The sequence below is a fragment of the Polistes dominula genome, unplaced genomic scaffold (assembly GCF_049000335.1).
Source record: "Polistes dominula isolate Pdom_NZ unplaced genomic scaffold, Pdom_raw_medaka contig_79, whole genome shotgun sequence".
NCBI classification, from domain to species: Eukaryota; Metazoa; Arthropoda; class Insecta; order Hymenoptera; family Vespidae; genus Polistes; species Polistes dominula.
The window spans coordinates 1,292,454-1,310,967 of record NW_028300916.1 but is presented as its reverse complement, the minus strand read 5'-3'; the positions used below and the strand labels follow the sequence as shown (position 1 = coordinate 1,310,967).

The window sequence follows — 18,514 nt, the reverse complement described above, 5'->3', positions numbered from 1 at the left end:
AGCTGATTAGATGAAGAGAACAAATAGAAAGATAAAGAAGAAAAGGGGGGTCGTATAATTGAAATCCCTTGAATAATTTGAGTAAGTATTACAAAATGATCACTTTTTTTCTTTCTCGAGCAAGGTCGTTTCGGGGTTGGGACAAGGAAGGAAAGAAGAAGGGCGTTCGTTGTGGAGGTGAGTGGTGGAGAGATGGTTTTTCTTGTGGGGGGTCTCATGATGGTAAAAGAGGGGTCTCCCGATACTCAGGCCCCCCCAAGACTCCCTTCTTTCTTACCGCTTTGCTAGAAAGGTGACTATGCCAAGAAGACAGGAGGTATCGAGCACGCCTCGCGTATACCCAGTCACCTTTCTCTCTTCGTGACCGTAGCATATGTTTTGCGAACGTCGATGGCGCTCTCGTGGCTTTGAAAACGGCGCTATCATTAACGCTAGTCCATCAACACCATCATCGTTCCAAAATCGTAAGCTAAGCTTACGTTCATTTTTTTTTCCTACCCTCGAAAAAGAGTTTTTCTATTTTTTGTTTTGTTTTGTTTCTTTACGGAAATAGCATTTCGAGTTCGTATTTTTTCATCTAATTTATAATATATCTTTTGCTTTTGAACATTTAGCGCTTTTGCAAGAGCGTCAACGTTAATTCATTTTCTTTTCTTTTCTTTTTTTTTTTTTTCTAGAGGATTTCATTAATCTTATTCGTTTCTTCTTCACCTTTAATTTTTATTATCCATTTCATTTTTTCCTTCTGTTTTTTTTTAAGTATCCTCAAAATTCGTGTGCTATAATAAGAACAAATTAATTAAATATAATAAATCTTTTCGCGTGTGTGTCACACTCACGCATCTATATATACGATTAAGAACGTTGGCTTTTATTCGTTATATAGACGTGATAATATTTCAATTTTTTTTCTCTATTTATCGTTCGCGGTTTGACAGATATATAGAGAATTTTGATTATAACGTTGAAAAATAATATTCGAGAAGATGATACTCTTCAGTGGTCTTTTGCTCTTCCTTGCTGTATTCTCGAGAGTTGGTAAGTTACGATGTATATTATCATTTATCTAATAGTTTTTAAATTGTCTTTTGTTTTTATCTCATATATTATCTCACATCAAATCTTATCAGATTAATTTATATATACATCTATATATTTGTTGTTGTGTTGTTTTCGATACGATATGAAAGTAAAGATCTGTTTTTAACAATTTTCTAAGTAATTTATTTTTAATTCGTTTTATATTTAACGGTACGCTAAACTCTTGGTAGGTAAATTATGCTCGAAGGACGTTAAGAGAACGGCGAACGTTCGTACGTACATACATACATACATACATACATACATACGTGTCTGTGTGTGTGTAATTATATTCATATTGCAAATAAAAACATTAGAGGATGTATAAGAGTACGGTATATAAATGTAACAAAATAACAATAAAAAAATGGTTATTATATATTAGAAAAATAAAAAGGAAGTTCATTTAAAAAGGAAACGTCATCGTTAGTATGATGATTAGAAAATTCAAGGCGGTGAACTCGAAAGGATAGCAATCGAGAAAGCACATAGTAATCTACCAACTGACTACTACCCTGTAAAGAACCATTAAACTATAGCGTTAGCTATACCGGTCGATTCGCGATCTTTCACTGGTTCAAGCTTTACACGTGAAAATGTCAGTTTACGTAATGACCGCGCCGTTGGGTATCTGGCACACGCGGAAATCAACCATGGCAAATGCCCCCGAGGGTTAATTTTGGTCACTACAGTCAACACTTTTGAAAATATATTTTTCTTTTTTATTTCACACTCTTAATTGGTATTTTTAAATCATGACAAATTTCAAAACACAAAGTTTCCAAAAAATGGTTCATATTAGGCATGTTTAGAACATGGGAAGGAAGGGGTTGAATCTGAAATTATTGTAAGTTAAAAAAAACTATAAAGATCTCAAAATTCGTCTTTCTTTCTTCATATTCTAAACACAGCTAATTAGCACACATTTTATAGATTGACCGAAACTCCATCGCAAATTTCAAAACACAAAGTTTCCAAAAAATGGTTCATACTAGGTATGTTTAGAGCATGGGAAGGAAGGGGTTGAATCTGAAGTTATTGTAAGTTAAAAAAAACTATAAAAATCTCAAAATTCGTCTTTCTTTCTTCATATTCTAAGCACAGCTAATTAGCACACATTTTATAGATTGACCGAAACTCACCAGGCATTCTATAGAATGTCCTATTCGATCGTCAGTAACATATGAGCCGTTTATTTTGATAATGACCTAAATCTATTTTTTTTTTTTTGTATATTTTTTCAGTCAAATGTTTTTTACTATAAATTAATTTCCAGTTAGTAGATATATTATTAAGTCTCATATATATAATTTGAAAAATATCGTATCACGTCACTGTGACTGATTGATCGATTGACATGACATTTAACTTGCTAAGTCAATCAATTTTTTGTATCTTCTTCTTCTTCTACTTTTTGTTTTATTTCTTTCATTCGTAAGATTAGTAAAGATAGTTTTGATTTATTAGTATTAAATAGCAATTGGAATCTATGGAGAGGGGTTGGTTAGACGTTTACTATTGCGACGTTAAAATCGAATCTAATAGAGACGATCTCTTTCTTAGAAAGGGTTGCCTAAGCTCGAGTATAATACAATCGGAAACACCTTGAATGGTATCGAAGCGAATCAGTTTTGATCGCGAGAGAAAAAGAGAGGAAAAGAGGGAGGAAAAGAGGGAGGAAAAGAGCGGGGGGGGGAGAGGGAAGGTATAAGTTTCGCCTTTAGATTAAAACAAAGGGAAATGTTAACGGCCATGTTGTAGCACATTTCGGTAACACGCTAGATGAGTTTGGTGTGGAAACGTTGCTTTTACGAAATACTCCTACCTAGGCCGGAGGTAATCCTAAACAACGTTCTTGTCCGACTATGTAATCGAGTTGTCGTTTTTTTTTTTTAATGAAATAATGGAACCCCATTCCCATTTCTTTTCTTTTCTATGTTTTCTTTATTGGTCAACTACGATCAATGATCTGCTAATCGATGTGAATTTGTTAAGAAATCAACAACAAAATGGGATAGAAAAAAAGGAAGATGAGAAATCATTGTTTCAACTTAACCTGAACCTAACTAATGTTAATCTAACGTTAATTAACAGAGATTAGATCTTGAGATATAGAAATACGATAGGATTACGTTCTAATCTTTGAGATACACGATTAGATACGTCTATTCAAACTAACAAATAAATATCAAACGGATATGACGGTTGCATCAAATTTATCTGAGCTGTAACTTGTAATGTTAGATGAATTAAAAATATAAATATATCATACTCTGTTTTTTTTTTTTTTTTTTTTTTTTTTTAATCGTTTTATTCATTAGAACAATATTTTATTTTAACGTGAATATATTTTAATATATATATATATAGATATATATGTGTATATGTACAAGTTTTACATCTAAGGTTTCCATAGATAGGAATTCCCTTCGTGAACTATGGGAAAAATTCTTTTTTGAAGTAGAATTATATTCCCGATCTGGTTTCGAGCGTAGGTGGAAACGTGCATATATATATATGTGGTGAACGGTATCGTTTTTAGCTATCGCGGATAATTTACAGTCTTGTTCGAATTTACGTCTTGTAATTTATCCGTCAGGATAATGTATCCTTTCAAGCGGAACGCGTTCGGAACGAATCGTGAACTCTTGGCACGCGGCATCAAGAATATCCTTAGATAAGGATAGTAAATTTTACCTAAGGGCAAGATCAAGGGCCACGTACGTAGATATCTACTTTTTTTTACTTTTCTACTTTTTTAAGGATCGATAAATTCTTCCGTTTATAGTTATTATTATTATTATTATTATTATTATTATTATTATTATTATTGTTATTTTTTCTATTCATAAAATAAAGATGTTATTTTAACGAGAAGCGGTAAGATTGTAATCTACAAAAAAACAAATAGATAAAAAGATAAAAAGATTTTTGTAATATTACTTTGAGAAGGTAAGAAATAATAATAATAATAATAATAATAATAATAATAATAATAATAATAATAATAATAATATGTTATTTTTTCGATTTACGTACAAAGTAGAAGTTTGCACGCTCATAGCTCGAATAAAACGTTGATGTCCTTCTTCCAGGATCTCATCTGCACCCACACTGTATCCTTATTTCTTTATTTCTTTCTCTCTCTCTCTCTTTCATTCTTGGCAATTACGAGGAGAATTTACAACAGCGTACATAAGCCGTAAGGAGGGGTCTGAGCAGAACTCTTGCCTATTATATTCTCTTGGTCGTGTTATACATCGGTGTCCGGCTCCATGGGGTTCGCCCCTTTGCAATTACGAGAGAGAATTTACCTCGGGCAAATGCACCGATATCGCTTCTTCGACTTCTCTTCTCTCTCTCTCTCTCTCTCTCTCTCTTATGTTAGTTGTTACTGCGAAAATAGTCTTTGTGATTGCTTCTTCAAAAATGCATCTTTTTTTTTTTACTAGCATTCCTGTATATTAAATTTATGTTTATTTATTTTTTTTTCTTTTTTATGTCTTTTTTATGTGTTTTATTTTATTACAGGATAAAATACTATGTTGTTTTTTTTTTTTTTATATAATACATTTATTTGTTCGTTTATTGGATTATTATCTTGTTTCCTATTTATTATACATAATGTATATGTAAAAACAAGTTTTTTTGAAGATTTTTCAGAAATCTTATAACTATAACTTTTACTAAAATATTTAAAACGTCCTTGAAACTCGTAACTATGGTTACATCGTACTTTCCAGTTTTTTTTTTTAAACGTATTCCATTGTAAGATTGAGAAATCTTTTTACTCGTAACAATATAACATTTAATTTGATAAAATACGTTTAGTAGTAGTAGTAATAGTTCTGCTTTCGTTTAGATTTTATTCGAAAGAAAGGAATACGAGTTAACTTATTACGATTCATTACGTAAATTATTAGATTTATTTTCTTCGATTACACACAAAGAGAGAGAGAGAGAGAGAGAGAGACACACGCTTATCAAATGTCAGACGTCGATTATTCTTCTCGTTCGATTACAAACGACAACCTAAGAAAGTAACACGTAGCATCGTCGTTACCTAATATGGTTGCTAGATATTCTAATCTTGTCGTACGTGCCTTTCAATGTTAGTTTAAAAGGATTAGAAAACGAATCGTTTAAGTTTCCTTTATGATATTACATTTATATATATATATATATATATATATTTTTTTTTTTTTTCAAGTTAATTCTCTTCAAGAGAATTTGATATATTTTAAGTGTCATTAAATCTAATTTGTGCATGAGTACTCACAAGAGATTATAATTATGATACTATTTCATTGTCACTAAAATGATTGCTCTCTTAACGAGCTCTTTTATTTATTTTTTTAATTCTTTATTTGAATTACGGTGAGAGCCTACTATTATCAAAGTGAAAGTAACAAAAAAATGTTTAAGTATATATATATATATATGTATATATATATATATTTCATATTATATACACACATTTTTTCCCATCTTATAATTGCCAATTAGATTTCAATTAAATTCATAAAGTAATTTATATATATATAATAATAATTCAGTGTCACAATGTTTGTCCACTAATAACTATGAAACTAATCAACAGATCTTAAAGAAATTTTCTTGATTTTGTGTGATTTGTTTCAACTTAGAATATAGGATAATTTTCATCGCGAATTTATAAATATATTATTTATAAATACTATTAATATAATATTATAAATATAAATATTATTAATATAATATAAATACTATTAATAAAATATTTATAAATAAATATATTATTTATAAATACGTAAATATAGTATATTTGTTTATATATATATATATATATATATATATATATATATACTTAAATTATATACTAAAAATTATAACTAATTTAAAAAATAAATTATAAATATAAATAATAAATAATAAAATTATAATTAAAATTATAATATTATAATATTATGAATTGTACTAAAAATGAATAAAAAAGATAATTGAAGTATTTATTATTTAAAAATTATTTATATTATATTTTAGTATAAATAATTGAAGGATTTATTATTTAAAGATTATCATTAAGTTTTATAAATATTCGATAGATGATGATGACGCAGCTTTATTTGATGGATTGTGCAATAAAGAAGACAAGAAAAAAAAATAAATTTCTTCTACTTTCTCGATAATATACTAAGAGGTATTATTTTCAAAGTACCTTTTCTAAGGTTACTCTCAAAGGGCCGAGTTAATGTAGAGGATCGCGTAACAGGCATGTTGAAGAACACAACTCTTCGGTATAGGTATTGTTTCACCATAAGAACACGCAAGGGAAAAAGCAATAAATTATTTAGCTATAAAGAAGTACCTGTAGAACGTACTCATAGCAAAAGAAGGGTTCTTCGTTCGTTTGCCGTTAAAGTAAAATCGAACCCTTTCACGTCCGAGTGTTTATTGCAAGAAGGATCCTGCCGAGAGACTGTATCCTATAGGTCAGGAATTTTTCGAGACGTGATACTACGCCCACGCATTCGGTAAATTCTAGTAAAGAAACTTGCTGCTTTTTAATGATTTAATACCTGCCGATCGTTTATTCAACCAGTAAATACATGTTTTTACTTTTATTCATTATTATTTTTTTTGTTTTTTTTTTTAATTGTTTCATTATTATTTTTGTGTCATATAATATTTTTTTTTGTAGAATAAACTATTAGGAAAGATTTTATCATCATATTTCTCATATGCAATTTATAATTGCATTAATAGAATGTTCCAATCGGTTAATCTTTTTTTTTAGTTTGTCTTTTATTTATTGTACAATTTATTTTAAATATTTTTATATATTGTTTATTATATTACCTTTATTATTTTTATATATTATTTATTAATTTTATTATATTACCTTTATTATTTTTATATACTATTTATTAATTTTATTATATTACCTTTATTATTTTTATTATACTACCTTTATTATTTATTAACTTTATTATACTACCTTTATTATTTATTAATTTTATTATACTACCTTTATTATTTATATATTATTTATTAACTTTATTATATTACCTTTATTATTTTTTTGATATATTATTTATTAATTTTATTATACTACCTTTATTATTATTTTGATATATTATTTATTAACTTTATTGTTTTTTTTTATAAATTTTTTATACCAATCCCCTTTAACAAACAATTCAACAAAATAATAATAGATGAAGCAATAGAAATAAAAATAATTTTCTAAAGAAAATTGTTACAATTTTCTACAAAAGATTTTCTTTATTGTTTATTCTTGTTTATGTGTGTGCCCTCGAAAACGATGACGATGAACTAGGGAAGATCGAGAAACGAGATTTCTCCTTGTCTTGATCTCCTTCGTGCCAATGAACCGATCTTAAGAACTGGCATGAACGACAGGTTGATCTTACAATCAGTCGAGCGATGATGTCTTACGCCATTGTAGCACGTGCGAATACTTCTTTTTATTTTTTTTTTATTTTTTTTTTCGCGATAATAAATTTCTGATGATCGATCATTTAGTCTTATAATTATATCTTTTAGAATTTTACATTAATCATATTTTTTTTTTTTTGCTAAGTCTATGCTTCTGAAAAAAACAGAAAGATTGAGGTTGCATATCGTTAATAAGATTAAAATATTCGTATGTTTTTTTTAACTCTGCAGGTGAATATTAGGTTCTTAGGTGTGATTGGATGGTTACCTTGAACTTTGAGAAAATTAGAATAAGAAAATGATAACAACTTTCATTTATTTCTCGTCGGCATTTTTTTGTTGTAAAAAATTAATATATATATTATATATATTTAGAGGTAATAATATATAAAATAATATTTTCTATTATAGTAATAGTAGTAGTACAATACTACTATAATAATATTATTTATAAATTACAATTATTATAGTATATTTATAAATATTAAATATTAAATATTAAATTATTACATTAACAATTATTATATTACAAATATTAAATATTATTTATATATAATAATTATAATATAATATAATACATAATTATAATTATAATTATGTAAAATAATATTTATAAATATTATTAATTAATATTTATTATTTTGTACTACATATATTACTTTGTAATTAGTATTTATTATTTTCTAATATGAATTATTAATTAAATAATATTTATAAATATACTATAATAGTATTTAGTATATTTACTGTATATTACTACACAGTACTATAATAATACTACAATATTATTATAATTATGTAAAATAATATTTATAAATATTATTAATTAATATTTATTATTTTGTACTACATATATTACTTTGTAATTAGTACTTATTATTTTCTAATATAAATTATTAATTAAACAATATTTAAAAATATACTATAATAGTATTTAGTATATTACCGTACAATACTATAGTAATTATAGTTTAGTATATTACTATACAATACTATAGTAATACTACAATAATATTATAATAATACTTATACTTATTATTGAAACTTGAATATTATCGAGTTTTGTACTTATTGAAGAAATATACATAAGATATTAATCGTATTCTATTGTACATTGAATAATTCGTATTTAAAAAGTCGTGAGTTGTGTAATAAAACATCGGTAGGGGAGTTACCGATTATTCATTCTTAACGTTCAACTGGTATTATAGTCTTGTCGTGTCCGTAATGATCGAGGAAATCGAAGGAAAAGCGTTTCGGTAGATTGCGATTACATTTCTTAATCCATCTCTCGCGAAATTCATTCCTTCTTGTGTTATTGTCTACTTTCTAAGAAATCGTTAAACGTGTATCCTCTTTCTTTAACGATTTGACAAAAGTAACTAACTAATTTCTTCGACGGTGTCAATAATTTTGCACTATGTCATTTGACTTTTTTTTTTTTTTTTTAATCGGTGTCAGTGAGTGAGGGGAGAACAACTACACGTGACACTAAATACTATTACTTTGTCTTATTTCTCTCTCTCTTTCTCTCTCTTTCTCTCTCTCTCTCTCTGTCTCTCTAATTCTTTTTTCTTTCTCTTAATTATGAATTACTCAATTTTTCCTTCCTCTTTACGTCAGTTAACTCAATTCGTGACTCGTTTAACAGTCGGCACTTGCAAATATCGCGAGTAATTCGCTTGACTTGACGAGAGAAAGTTCAACAAAAGTATTTTCACGTTCGTACCTATTTTATACCGGATGAATATATTCTATTTTTTTTTTTTAAATAACATATTAACCATACTCCATACTCCATACTATCATTCCACATTATATCATATTATATATATTCCACAGATCCACATTATCACAATATATATATATTAGAGTGGGCCAAAAAAATCAATTATTTTTTTGTTTACAAGTGCCGCAGAAAAATGGGTAGCTAGATACCTCAAAAAAATTCTCACCAAATATGAGCTCTTAATTTTAATAGGAAGATCCTCCGCATCGCAGTTTTTTATTTTTTTCTCAGTCTAATAGAATAAAATTCATACTTCATCATTAATTGATTGTAGAGAAAAATGTTCTAGACGAATTTTTGTAGGAAATTAACTGCTCTATAAAAATGCTGTCTTATGTTTTGGCGATTAAATTAAGCGTTCAAAAGGTATTCATCATCAAACTTTCATCTGTACTGATTTCTGTCTTATTATATATATATATATATATATATATATATATATTATTATTATTAAAGTATGTCAATTTTATTATTTATAATAAAACATTCTATATATATATAGATAGATAGATAAATAGATATTTATTTACTGTTTTCCCGAAGAGTTACACTCCTTTTACAATTATATCCTTAACCTATCTTAACACTACCCTCTCCCATATATATATATATATTTTAAATGTATTATTTATTATTCTCTGTATTATTCTAATTACAAAATTAACATACTTGTAATTGATTAGACAAAGCAAGATGAGAATGAAAAGAAAGAAAGAAAGAATGAAAGAAAGAAATATGAAGAAACAAATAAGGTACTTAAATAGCAAAAAAAAAAAAAAATGCAATACAATCGTGGAACGTACGCGTGTCTTCTCGCACGTGAGATACTTTCATTGCATTTCGCATACTCACAAACGTCACGAATAGCTACCGTGTGATCATCCACATCGTTCTCGTTGCATAGGTTAATTAACGAATCTATGAAAAAGGATTCAACGTAGTTCTCATCTCAAATATGTTGACTATCTTTGTTTAGTTCTATCAAATACGTTAGTATCAAGTTTCAATTAAACAAGTAAGTATATTCTGTATTCCTTTTCAGATCATTATTCACTTTGATTCATCCTGATCATTATGAGCTTTAGGTTCATCGTCATTAAAATCAAATTTCACGTTTCCCAAATAGTTATAAATATTATCTTTGGCGCCTACAATCTTCGCATCCTTTTTTTATTGGTCATCTCCCAAAATGTTTGAATTTCTAATTTTGGTTTTAATCTTTTTCTTTTCGTTTTTTTTTGGTTTTTCTTTTTTCTTGCCACGTGAGATCATCAAATTCTTCGACGTTTATTCCCCCCTAAAAAGAAAAAGTACACATCGAGTTTATATAGATATGTTTTTTTTTCTTGTTTAAAAAAAGCACCCAACCAACGTCAGAAGATTTCCCCCTCCTTTCTCTCCACACTTTCAGTACTTTATTATACGTGAAAAATCTTTGAATCAGGTATGTATCAAGGTCGAAACCTTTCCATTCTGTCCAGTTCTCATAAAAAGGTGAACGAAGAAAGAAATTCCTAACAATATTTTGATGCAAAATTCCATTCTCTTGTGTCCCCGAGATTTTTTTCTTTTTTTTTTTCTTTTTTCCTTTCTTTTTATTTAGACGAATAAAAACAAAACAAAACAAGGAGAAATATTCTTTCAGAAAAAATAATTTTTCTCGTAAAAAAAAAAAATAATTCCATTGATTCATTTCACGTAATCACGATCTATATAGTCTTTATTATAGCTTTTAATGACCTCGGAAAGTTAGTCACGCCGTTCACGAAATAAATAGTAGTTACATATCACCTCGAACAAATCTGCCCGAGACTTTGACCTTCCTTGTAAAACCGGATGAAAGTCTTGGTCTTTTTGATTGTAATATATCTAAAAAATTACTTAAAATTATTTACACATTACAATTCAAATAATTGACGTTATTTCAATAAGAAATTCACTTTGAACATCATTTTAATCCAATAATTTATGTTATTATGATTGCATGAACAAAAATTTAATTTCCTTATGTATAATATACAGTGGGTGTAGAAAGTGAAGGTGAAGTATAAAGGTAGACTATAAAAAATATTTACAGTATAAATTTCATCATTTATCAAAAATTAGTTAATAAACTACAATTTGAAATTATTTTATTTGAAATTGATCGGTGTACGAATACTTTCTGCACCCACTATATATATATATAAGGAAATTTTAAAATATTCAAAATTTTATATTTCTAAATTCAAATAAGGTGAATTATTTTAAATGTAATTATTAGTTTAAGAAATACATATATATATATATATATTAATTATTTTAATATAATAATAATATATATTATATATTTTTTAATATTTTATTATATTTTTATTATATTTATTATATAAAAATAATAATATATATATATTAATATATTATTATATATATTCCTAATATATATATATAAGGAAATTTTAAAATATTTTATATTTTAATTTTTATCTATATATTTTTTCGATTCAATAGAATATAATTTTATTAAATGTAAATTATTTAATATAAATATTTAATTTAAATAAATAATTATATATTTATATAATAATAAATAATTATATATTAATTATATTAAAAATATATATATATATATATATTAATATTATATTAAAATAATTATTACATATATATATTTCTTAAGATAACTAATAATTACATTTGAAATAATTCACCTTATTCAAATCAGAAATTCACTTAGAAAATCATTATAACCCCACAACTTATGTTTTAACGATTGCGTGAAAAAAACTTCTTTATGCATAATATATATATATGTATTTCTTAAGATAATTAACATCCGTGATCTTTGTGTATCGATGCAATTTCCATTCACCACCGTTCATTGGACGTCTTGAACCGGATTCAAGGAAGGGCTTTGTTTTTCCACGGTACCAATGTGGGTTAGAACGGTGATTATTTACGTTTTATTAACACTATAGAATAATAGTGGAATAATAGTTTGACGAGAAAGGGAGTTTGAAGGAAGGAAGGAAGGGATGAAAAGAACTATCTGTGTGTGTGTATGTATGTGTGTGAGATAAGACAGCTTATTGCTCCTTTCTCGACATCGTTAGATCAGTAAAGTAAAACCTTGATCGGTTCGTGGGACCGATCAGTTCCACTCCCACGGAAATCTTACTGTAACTGTATACATAGTATTAAGAAACACGCGTGGCACGTAACCACGCCACGCACACACTCCGATTTGCCCTCGCAAACGTAGAAAGGCGTATTTTTAAACGATGAATTTTCCAATCTTTTGCTCGTTCCTTTCTCCTTTATAAGTATACTTGTAAAATAAAATAACTAATAAATAAAAGAAAGAAACAAGCACAAAAAAAATTCATATCTAATTTATGATTCTGAAAATTGTCAAAAAATAATTACGTTGAATACAATTTTTTGTTTATTATAGGTATTTATTTTTATTTCTGGAAAATAATTACATTTGTTAATTACAGATATATTAATTTGATAATTAATTAGTTATTTTAGATTATTAGTTCCTTTTAAATTAATTTAAGACTTGATGAGTAACACGAATGGATAACCCACTAGAAAAAATAAAAGATGAAACCTTTTTGGTTGTATTGAATATGTGACTAAATTAAATTAAATTAAATTAAATGAAAATAATTTAATAATAATTAATTAGATTAAATAAGTGTCTAAAATAATAATAATAATAAAAAAAAGAGAATAGAAATAATTACAGTAGCTTATTTGTTATAATTGATAATAATATATTTTTTTTTGTTCTTGTTTTTTTCTTTTTCAACTGAAATTATTTTATTGTTAGAGACATTTGCTTGATTGAAAATGATCATTGTATAGAATCAACCGTGCATTTCATGTAAGCAAAGTATAGAGAAAGTAATGTCCGTGTGCTAGCGTACGAATCGTGTTGTTAAATTATAAATCTCTTATAAAGTTACGCGTTTACTCATAGATTAGTCGATATCATTGAAATGGTTACTTTGTTTTAACAAATGGGACTTATGTACTTTCTCTAATACAGCCGGAAAGAGAAAAATAAGAAGAGATAGAAAGATAGATTTCTTTTTCTTCTTATTTTGATGATTAAAAATCATGTATCAATGATAGCGTTCTTGTAACTATCAATATATTATTAAATTGGTATGTTCGTTGTAAATTTATCATTCGAAATTTTTTTAAATATATATATATATATATATATATATATATATATGAGATTATATTTATCAACTTTCACGATAGATTATGTTATTATATTGACAATTATGTCATCAAATGTGTCTTAATATTGAAAGACGAAAATACGATGTCAACTAATTTCTATCTTTTGAAAGATTGAACGTGTAGATATATTGTAATTAGGATAACTGTAGTTATCGTTGTAAAGGTTAGTGATGTTAGTTGATGATGATCTTCGTGTTTCACCGACATGATACACGTGTCTTCTTCATGCTAGCAGTTCAACTGGTTTACACGCGATAGGTAGACGTAGGTACATATATATACTTTTATATTTACTTATTTATTTATAACACTTTAAAGAACGTCAGAGTTCATTTTATCAAAGATAATGACTTCCCTCACTATTTATTTATTTTATAATATATGTATATTTAATGTTATTATTTGCGAATTCCAATCTCTTCTTCCTATTCATTTAGGAATGGGAAGTACGAATACTTTCTACACTCATTTGATGACACACACTTTTCAGAAATACCCAACGATCTTTTCGGAAATACCCAACGAACTTTTTGGAAATAAACTACGAATTTTTCAGAAATACCCTATGAACTTTTCGAAAATACCCTACTAACTTTTCGGAAATAAACTACGAACTTTTCGGAAATACCCAACGAACTTTTCGGAAATAAACTACGAACTTTTCGGAAATACTCTACGAACTTTTCAGAAAAAAACTACAAACTTTTCGGAAATACCCTACGAACTTTTCAGAAATACCCTACGAACTTTTCGAAAATACCCTATGAACTTTTCAGAAATACCCTATGAACTTTTCGAAAATACCCTACGAACTTTTCGGAAATAAACTACGAACTTTTCGGAAATACCCAACGAACTTTTCGGAAATAAACTACGAACTTTTCGGAAATACTCTACGAACTTTTCGAAAATAATCTACGATCTTTTCAGAAATTCCCTTACGAACATACACACATATTGGTCATGTTTTCTTTATAAATAATACAATCATAAGAAGAGATGAGAAAGCCAACGAAGTATTCTAGGTATGGTTTTTTTTTTTTTTTTTAAACACAAGTATCCTTTATTTATCTTGTTGTAGGAAGAAGGGTATATAAATTCTCTCTATCTTTCTATTTTTTTTTTTTGTATTTTTCTTCTGTTTTACATACGTAAAAAAAAAAGTATGAAAGAAATAATATTTAGTACAGGCAAGTAGAAGAGAAGATATTCGATTCTGTAAGTTTTTTTTTTTTTTAGTATCACGCCGTAAGTCTCGGCTTGCTATGAGATATATCAAGTTGTAGATGCGTGTTCAAAGTAAAAGAAAAGAAAAGAAAAGAAGAAAAAATACTATAGGGAGATAAAGAAATGGCATAGAGTTGGTGTATGGCGTACCGTCGTGAAATATATTACACTCGTATAGGTGACTTACCGTCTATCGGCGTCCTACACGCAAAAAGCCCACGGGGTGGTGACTCGACGTGTGAATTTCAACGTAGGAAATGATTTCTTCATTTGTGCTCGCACGGTACATTTAATCCTTGTTCTATGGGGTATCCCACAAAAGTACTTTTTCATCATAGAAAAATGAAAATAAAAAAAAAAAACAGAAAGAAAAACGAAACATAATTTGTTCTTGTCATTTAGTGATAATAGTAAACCTTATTTAATTATTAAGAAAAATTTTATTTTCAATATAAAAAACGATATATTTTCAATATGGAAATGAACCTGTCTCCATTAAACACCGTGCAATTTTTCTTTTTTCATAATACTGGTTTAGAGTCAAGAAAGAAATACACGAGTCGATATCGTGAAAGCTGGGGTAAAACAACAATACAAGAACTTAAGCAATATGTCGATTTCGCATCGACACGGTCGTTCCCATCATTTTCGTTGAGAAAATACCGAGATGATTTTGAAAACTTTTTGCGTTTTCGTTATTTGTGAATTTTATAATGTAACACGTTCCTATTTGTTTATTTCTTTATTTTTATTCATTTAAGTTGTATTATATATAGCGATAAATTTTCAATAATAATATAATCAAGAAATTTGTTTAAAAACCCTAAAAAAAATTAACAATCTATAATATATAACTTAAATATTATATTATATACTTTATATATTATATTATATATTGTATATATATATTATATATTATTATATTTATATATTTTATGTATTATATTATATATTATATTATATAATATATATTATATTATATATTATATATATATTATATATTATTATATTTATATATTTTATGTATTATATTATATATTATATTATATAATATATATTATATTATATATTATATATAAATATTATATTATATAATAACTAAAATAACAATATATAAATATAACTTACATATTATATTATATAATAACTAAAATAACAATATATAAATACAACTTAAATATAATATTATATTTTATATATAATATATATTAATATTATATATTATTTAATATTAATATTATATAATATTATATATAAATATTATATATTATATAATAATTAAAATAACAATATATATATATATATGCTATTTAGGATTGCAATAGAAATATATTATATTTATTTATACTATATATATTAACATTATCTTTCTTCTTCTCCGGAAATACTTGAAAGTGGGATAGAAAGTCGATCGATCGAGAGCTTGAACGAGAGACGTCTCTAAGTCGCCACAATCACGTTACTTTTCTTTGACTTGAAGCCAAGAAAGAGGATCATTTAAAATGCATGACGATGCCTCAAGGACGCGAAGACAACCGCATGCTTTTCATTAGAATGCCAAACAAGAAGAAAAAAAAAGAAGAAGAAAATGTTACATGGAATGATTCCTCCTCGATCTAACGGTAATCTTATTCGTTTTGATCTTTTCTAATGTAAAATCGTTTCGAAGAAGTAGAAGAAGAAGAACAGGGTAATATTGATCGCGTAACAATAGAAGAATTCGATGGTGATTGTTCGATGCTAAAACAGAACGTAAGTTCCCATGAATTTTCTCATGAAACTTATACCAACACCATAACGATGTTGGCATAATCAAATATGGTACAGACTTACTATACCTGGAAACTTATCTCGAGTGAACAATTTAAAGTATATACAGTTGGTGTAGAAAGTATTCGTACACCGATCAATTTTTATAAATGAAATGAATAGGAAGAACCAGAACCAGAAAGAAGAACCAGAAAACTTCTGACCCACAGTGAAACACGGTGGAGGTTTTGTACTTGTTTGGGGTTGCATTAGTGCAACTGCTGTTGGCTTGACCATGATACCTTTTATTTTGCTAAATATTACTTACAGTACTAGCGGATATATTAATACCTTAATTAAGGTATGCGAGTGAAACGTTGTGTCAAAATTTTAGGACAATTAGTAAAGTACTTTTGGAGATTACCGATTAGGCATAAATGAAATCTACATTTTTATATATTTATAAATTATAATATAATATAATATTATAATATAAATAATATATATAATGCTTACCAGGTATAGTGGGTGTAGAAAGTATTCGTATGCCTATCAATTTAAAATAAAATGTGAAATGGTAATTTATTAACTAAATATATCAAATATATAAAATATATTTATATATTTTATAATAATATTAAATATTAAATATTTAAATATATTAATAATATATTTATTAATATTATATATAATATATAATATTATATATAATTTATAAATATGTTATAATAAATATATTATTAATATTATAAAATAATAATATAATATATATATTATAATATTTTTAATAATATATATATTATAATATTTTTAATAATATAATATATAATATTTTTAATAATATAATATTATAATATAATTTATAAATATATTATAATAAATATATATTATTAAAATATATTTTATATATTTGATATATTTAGAGTTAATAAATTACCATTTTACATTTTATTTTAAATTGATAGGCATACGAATACTTTCTACACCCACTATACCTGGTATGCATTATATATATATATATATATATATATATATATATATATATATCTATTTCCCGGTCAATGTATTATTCTTCGATAACGAAAGTGAGTCTTTATTTTCTCAAAGGTCTAAACACGGTTTTACCGTGCAGATATAACGGTATATTACGTAGGTACGTGTGTGACCACGAGATTTGCATAGATCTCCTGTTCTTATATCGGTGAACGCGTACACCATACATATATCAACGTCAAGTTTCAACTTTACGTGCCTGGTTAACGCCTCTAACATATCTTTACAGCCTTGAGATTTGTTTTGAAAATCCCACAATTCCTATAACGTTCTTATCCGTGTTTTGCTTTTTGTTTTATCGATTACGTTATTACATTTTTGATTTTCTTTCAAGTGTAGTATCATTTAGTTTAAGATGTTTTATAGAATCAGTGTCACGTACCATATTTCAAAGTTAATGATAAAAATAAATATCTTTATTTCATAGATTATGCAGAAATGCAATGATCAATAAAATTGAAACGATTGTTTATAGTTTTAGTTTATGATAAATTCTTGCTACAAGAATAATTAATGTTTTATACATATGAATTAAGAGTTTATAACTTTGTTAATATGTTGTAAGAAAGTTAAAGTACTCTATGGTAAGATTTCATGGTGATCCATTGATAATTAGGATCAAGAGGATAATTGTATTGATGATATGCATGCAAGGATAAATTTACACTTATGTTAGTGGGATCTTTAAAGAGTAGGTATCTCATCTTTAAATTGAAATTGATACCTCACAACCTAAATATGATAATCTACAAGAATTAGTATCCTTTTTGTTTTTTTACTTGTTTTATTTATAACCACTTATAGTTTTCTTATATATACTTGTTAGTAATTACGTTAATTTGATATTGACCTTAACGTTGAGATAGAAAATCAGAACGGTATTTTAAACCTTAACCAGTTTCACCGAGTATATCTAACTGTTTAATTTTCTTTCAACAG

At 26.4% G+C, this 18,514-nt stretch overlaps 1 protein-coding gene across 3 annotated transcripts in view; it reads left to right on the top strand.

Moving 5' to 3' along the window:
• The first annotated feature begins 250 nt into the window (after positions 1–250).
• Positions 251–18,514, top strand: part of Cda5 (Chitin deacetylase-like 5) — a 54,032-nt gene continuing 35,768 nt past the window's right edge. Inside the window, exons 1-2 of one of the 3 annotated variants that reach the window (XM_015335882.2) lie at positions 251–464; positions 939–1,038. In XM_015335882.2, the coding sequence (XP_015191368.2) occupies positions 987–1,038 (52 nt within the window). In that variant the 5' untranslated portion in view covers positions 251–464; positions 939–986. Of the gene's footprint in view, positions 465–760; positions 1,039–18,514 lie in introns of all 3 variants that reach the window. The other 2 variants (XM_015335881.2, XM_015335880.2) reach the window with 2 other exon arrangements.